Below are 5,991 nucleotides of genomic sequence, written 5' to 3' on the forward strand. Positions count from 1 at the left end.
TTGCCATATCCCGGATCAATACCGCTCTTTTCTTTTCCTTCCCTTTTACCACTCCTCCGTCCGTAAACACTCGGTTCGGTTTCCCCTCATTACACCTATTCAACATCGCCATCTTGGAACAAACAACAAACGCCTGGTCTGCCTTGTGACTTCCTGGACCGCTACCACCACCGTAATCGACCGCCATATCGCAACATTCTCGAGGGCGCCCGAATCAACTTGCATGCAACAATAAATCACGAGGAGCTCTTTTGAGAAGAGCCCATTGAAGGGGTTTGAATCGGTAGGCACGGTTCGTTCCGTGGCCGGACTGACCGTTGCTGACTGCTTGTCAGCTTATTAGTCCAGGGCTTAGAAGCTGCTGGACAATCCGGAACGGGCGATCCAAACTAGACCGGCATCAATCATGACTGTCGGACACGACCTTGCCCATAGGGGCTCATCAAGCCAGCCGGTAGCCAACATGCTGGCTCTCGAAGACAGGTTCGAGGTTCTGAAGGAGATCGGTGACGGAAGCTTTGGTAGCGTCGTCCTGGCGCGGGTACGGAGTGCCGGCGCCAGCGTAGCTCGGAGAGGCACCGTGGTAAGTAGCTTGGGAGCGCTCGAGTTTGGAGAGACAAGATGAATGTTGAAATTAATGGGACGCTTGCTGCAGGTTGCCATCAAGACGATGAAGAAGACGTTTGAGTCCTTCACTCCGTGCCTGGAGCTCCGAGAAGTCGTCTTCCTCAGAACTCTCCCAGCACACAGCCACTTGGTTCCGGCGCTGGATATTTTCCTGGATCCCTTCAGCAAGAAGCTTCACATCGCAATGGAGTACATGGAGGGGAACCTGTACCAGTTGATGAAGGCGAGGGACCACAAGTGCTTGGACAATGCCAGCGTTAAGAGCATTCTGTTCCAGATCATGCAAGGCCTCGAGCACATCCATGCTCACAACTTCTTCCACCGCGACATCAAACCCGAAAACATTCTTGTCACTACCTCTGGCCACCAGGATTCATCCAACTCATTCCGGCGATACTCGTCATTAGTCACACCCCCGTCGACACCGCCCACCTACACGGTCAAGATTGCCGATTTTGGTCTTGCTCGAGAGACCCATTCAAAACTACCATACACGACATATGTGTCCACGCGCTGGTATCGTGCGCCTGAAGTATTGCTCCGGGCCGGCGAGTACTCGGCTCCTGTCGATATCTGGGCTGTTGGCGCCATGGCCGTCGAGATTGCCACACTGAAGCCTCTGTTCCCTGGCGGGAATGAGGTTGACCAAGTCTGGAGGGTTTGTGAGATCATGGGCAGTCCCGGAAACTGGTACAACAAGGCAGGGTTCCGGGTTGGTGGAGGCGACTGGAGGGAAGGCACCCGACTCGCTGGGAAACTGGGATTCTCTTTCCCCAAGATGGCACCTCACTCGATGGACACCATCCTGCAATCGCCGCAGTGGCCGGCATCGCTGAGCAACTTTGTCACTTGGTGCCTGATGTGGGATCCGAAAAACAGGCCTACGTCCAGCCAGTCATTGGCCCACGAGTACTTCAATGATGCCGTGGATCCCCTGCGTCCCAAATCGTCTGCCTCGAGGATCCTGGGACGCAAGCAATCAGATCTCAACAAGAGTAAAGATTCAGCCTCAACGACCCCCACTTCATCCAAGCCATCCTGGTTCAGGAAGTCTCTCATCGGTCGTACCGAGAGCGCAGAGGTTGCTGCCGTGGCCCAGATCGTCAAGGACACGCCGCCACCGCGTCCATCACCCGTTCACGCAGCTACGGAAGTACCGGCGCCGAAGGCTAAGCCGGCTGCGAGCAAGCGAACGACATGGTCTAACGGACCGTCGAACGTTGCGCCCATGCCGATTCTGCCCACAATCCGGCCAATCTCACCGCTGTCGGACGCTGTTACGGCGCAGGCGAGCAACCGGGCGCCCTCTTACAACGATTCCTACGCCAACGGCGTCCAGCGGGTGGATGACAAGGCGTCGAAGAAGATTGGGCGCCAACTCTCCGTGGCTTCGAGCACGAACCACTACGCCGAGATCCATCGGCAACAAGCGGAGCGTGCACTCAATGGCAACAGCGGGCTTGCGTCTCCACCGAGCAGCCACAAGGAAAGCTTCTTCTCCCATCTCAGGAAGCGGGCGCGGCGGTTTTCCGGACGTCATCAGACGCCCATCACCCCTGCTTACGATGATGTAGAGGCCCAGGCTGGCTGCGGGCCGTGGGCAAGCAACCGTTCCTCCATGGTCCTTGACCAGCCTCCGGCACCTGTGGCCAAGGATGGCTACGAGTCGCTGGACAAGGCTCTCAGCCAAGTGCAGGAAGACGTCGAGCCCATCAACCCTCCAGCGGTTCCTGCTCACCACTTCACGACCAATAGCGGCCTCAAGAGACACCATTCCCTGCCTCACCACCAGCCTCGATCTGTGGATAACCTTCTCGGTGCGGCTCGCGCCGCGGGACCAGTTTCCAGCAGGACTCGTCGTGCCCAGGCCGCACAGGGTGTCCATCAGTACGATGCCCCGGATGAGGAGGACGAGCTGCTCGACGAGGTTCTCAACTCGACGCACCGCGCAATGAAGAGGTTGGAGAATGACGGCAAGCCCGCTCTGCGACAGACGGTCAGCAATGCCGCCATCTCGAACCCTTACCCCACGCCATCGCCATCTGCAAGCGGCAACGCCGTGCTTTTCGGAGACAGCAAGGAGGCTGTCACGCCCAAGCCATTGAACCTTGAGAAGAAGACGTCACAGTATAAGTGGCCCACTCCCCCATACGAGGACAGCGAGTGGGCTGCTTCAGCATCAGCAAGCATTTGGGCAGCAAGCAATCGATTTTGAAAAATGAAAGATTCCGGATTCCAATCTTGGCGGCATTTCTCAGCGTTTAGCAACATATCTTTTTCGGATTTTCAACCACTTCGGTTCATGGGACGGTGTTTGGTGTTCACACTTTTCATTTTCACCAGGATCTCGTCTTGTACGGTCCTCGAAGACACTCGCTTTATCCTTACACGGCTTGTATTAGACTGCGACACCAGTCGACCATTACCACAATGGTTCATTTCGACATTCGATTCTCGAACAGCGGAACCGGTCCGGCTCGAAGCCTCGCCATGAGCGGACGACACTGCAAAGCACACACACACACACATATGAAATATTTTGAGCGCGGGCGGTTCATACCCAGTTTTCTTTTTGCCATATACCGAGTTGTCGACGGATACCCTTTATAGATTGAATGGTCGAACATTTGCGCTGCCAAGATACCATACTACCAGCGGGTCATTTCGAAAGCATTATTATATATTTTTCCTTTGTCAGATTTGCAAACACCATTCTCATACGTCTACTTGCCACGTGAAGAATCGTTTCACGGCGACTCGTACCCGATGGATGGGCCCAGAAAGAAGCAAGCGTGCGGGCTGGAACCAAGACAAGACAAACCGGAGGGTCGTCAACGGCGATCCGTGCAGCGTCCTGCATGGCCTCGCGGATGATAGCCACGGCATGCACACGCGCCGCTGAAACCTCGGCAAGCATCGTCGACGAACCGCGTGCTGGTCTGCGAAGTGCGGCATGGCGGACGGCCGACCCACGGGTCCCCTATCGGTTATGGGTGCCCTTTCGTTCGTATGGGATGGAGTTTACTGGATAGTTGAAAAAGGGGAGTGGGATTTTACTAGACGCGTTATCTACGTATCCATCAGAGTGACCCCAAGAAAGCACCTCTGAGGCTAATGGCAGTGGTTAAACGGAGGGTGAGGAGGGAGGGAGGAGGAGGCGCGAGTGGGATCTCTGAACCAAAACAATAAAAGAGACGCACACATTCGTTCACTCACCATATCATCTACGTTGCATTGTACCGGACTTTATTTGTGTGAAGCATGTGCGCGCGCCCCGTCCTGATCTGCCTAGGTCCGTGTGTGTCGAGTGAGAGCAGGGGAAGGAAGGTCGCTTCGACTTGCCCTCTTGGCCTTGCTCAATCTCTCTGTGTCTCTCTGTTTGTCTTTCTCTCTCGGACTATCGGACTATTAATGCGGTGTGGTTTGTCCCCCGTCTTTGCTTGCAAAAGAACGGCATGGACCATGGACAAACGGTGTTGCAAGAGGCAGCGTGCCGCATATGCAATGCGGGTTTGACGTGAGGGCGGGCTGGCTGCTGAAACGGCTTCTGCCTGCTTCCGCGCGGGCCATTTTCTCTTGCTCGAGACGGGGCGGGATCTTGTCGATGAGCCCCCTTCCCCGTATTGTACGGCCCTCGGCAGATACGTCTTTCAAAGTGGTATTATGGATACAGGAGGAGCTGTGAGCACTCTGGACAAACCAGAGCGACGAATTGGCTTGAGAGCAAAACAACAGCTTGTGATTCGCGTGGGAACGAGCTTTGTTTGCCCAAACTTCATCACACAGGTGCCTGCCTGTGTCCTTGGTTCCTGGGCTAGTACGACCTGGGCAGGAGGTTGTGGAAGGGCTGGAGATGTTACACAAGGCCACGCGGGACGCGGTCAAGTGGTGAGTTGATTAGACCTGAAGGACAATAGAGTACGAAGCTGTTCGACAATCCATTGACTTGGCATGTCCTGAGCTAAGGGCAATCCAGGCTGAAAAGGTCAAGCCAGAGCGTAGGGCTGGGCGATCCCGGTGTGTCCCCGCCGTTCCATCCTCAGCAGGAACGCCGCCTCTTTTGAGAGCCTCTCACCGTCAAAAGGCCACGAGGAAACGAAACGAGAGGAGAGACATGTCAGGCAGCAGCATTTTCTGTCGCGATCCCTGGTGCTGCTGCGCACTAGCCTTCCAAGACGGACGACATGTCACCTTGCTAGCTGTTCCTGCATGCCCGCCTCCCGCTGGCGCCCTTCTCCAGAGAGAGAGAGAGAGGGCCGAAACGACGTAATGCTGCGTGGTGTTGGTGAAGCGCCATTGGTTTTTATCTTGATGCCTTGAGAAGTGGATATCCCCGCCGCTATCCTTTCTCGGTTTTCTGTTTTAGCGCTGTCAGTGGGAGAAAATGGCCAAAGCCCAGCCCCGGAAGGCGGTGCCTCTCCAGGGCCAGAAGCGACGAGCACTCCACTACTTTATTCCCCTTCTTGCCGTCTTGCTGGACGCTACTTGGCTCTCCCCAGGGCTGACACTCTAGCAGTACTTGTACCTACCAGTTAGTAGGTAGTACCCCGCCGCCGTTTCATTGTCTAGTGGTGTTCTTCCTCGGCCGTCTTTGATTTCTCACATCGGCCAATCCAGCACAAGTGCCGGCTGGCCTTTCTTTTCCCCTCATAGATCTGGGACGACAGGCTGCCAGTTTCTGGGACTCAAGCGAACTGGACTGGATCGGACCGGGGGGGCTGGCATTTTAACGACAACTTTGTTGGTTCATTCGGACGTCAAAAGACCAGCGCTTCTGGCCCTGGCTCTTATTTGTTGCTGACACGCATCGTGCATTTTCTCGCATCCTCCTCCACTCAGCTTTCCATCCCTCTGCCTGGGTTGGCGGCCTGATTCTGCCTGTACACCTCATATATCTACCCCAATTCTCTTGTTCGGCTTCACTTCTGTCTGCCTTCCTCCGCCTAGAGACATACGAGAGAGCAGAGAGCAATATCAACGGCGAACGGTTCGGCCTATCGGCAACCCCGTCCGTTGGAACAAAGTATACGCACACCCCACCAAGTTGTGCCCGCCCGCGGAGACACGACACAGGTCGAAGGCAGAGCCGAGCTCCGCGCCGCAGTGGCTGTGCGCACGGCAGCGCAACTGCGCACGCATCGTATACTCCCCCTTGTCTCCTATATGACAAGTTGAGCGAGAGGGAGACAAAGGTGCCTGCGCCCCCTTTGCGCCGCTCTCCTGCTCTCATTCCAGCAGGACCTCTCGCCGCACACCTCCAGCCCACCGAGGATCGGGGAATGAGTGTGAGACCGAGTGAGAGAGGAAGAGAACTCGAGGAGGGCCATCCCGCACTCAGATACGCACGCATGCACCGGCGGCAGG

The 5,991-nt window shown here is 55.9% G+C and overlaps 1 protein-coding gene across 1 annotated transcript; it reads left to right on the plus strand.

The window, feature by feature from the left end:
* Positions 1 to 406: 406 nt before the first annotated feature.
* Positions 407 to 2,842, plus strand: E0L32_008012 (uncharacterized protein; the record flags this gene model as incomplete). Its single annotated transcript, XM_031142819.1, has 2 exons — positions 407 to 583; positions 656 to 2,842. The coding sequence occupies 2 exons, from the start codon at positions 407 to 409 to the stop codon at positions 2,840 to 2,842; spliced, it is 2,364 nt and encodes a 787-aa protein (XP_030992686.1).
* Between the last annotated feature and the right edge of the window lie 3,149 nt (positions 2,843 to 5,991).

This window comes from Thyridium curvatum (genome assembly GCF_004353045.1).
Source record: "Thyridium curvatum strain D216 chromosome Unknown NODE_51_length_304177_cov_85.428264, whole genome shotgun sequence".
In the NCBI taxonomy this organism is placed as follows: domain Eukaryota; kingdom Fungi; phylum Ascomycota; class Sordariomycetes; order Thyridiales; family Thyridiaceae; genus Thyridium; species Thyridium curvatum.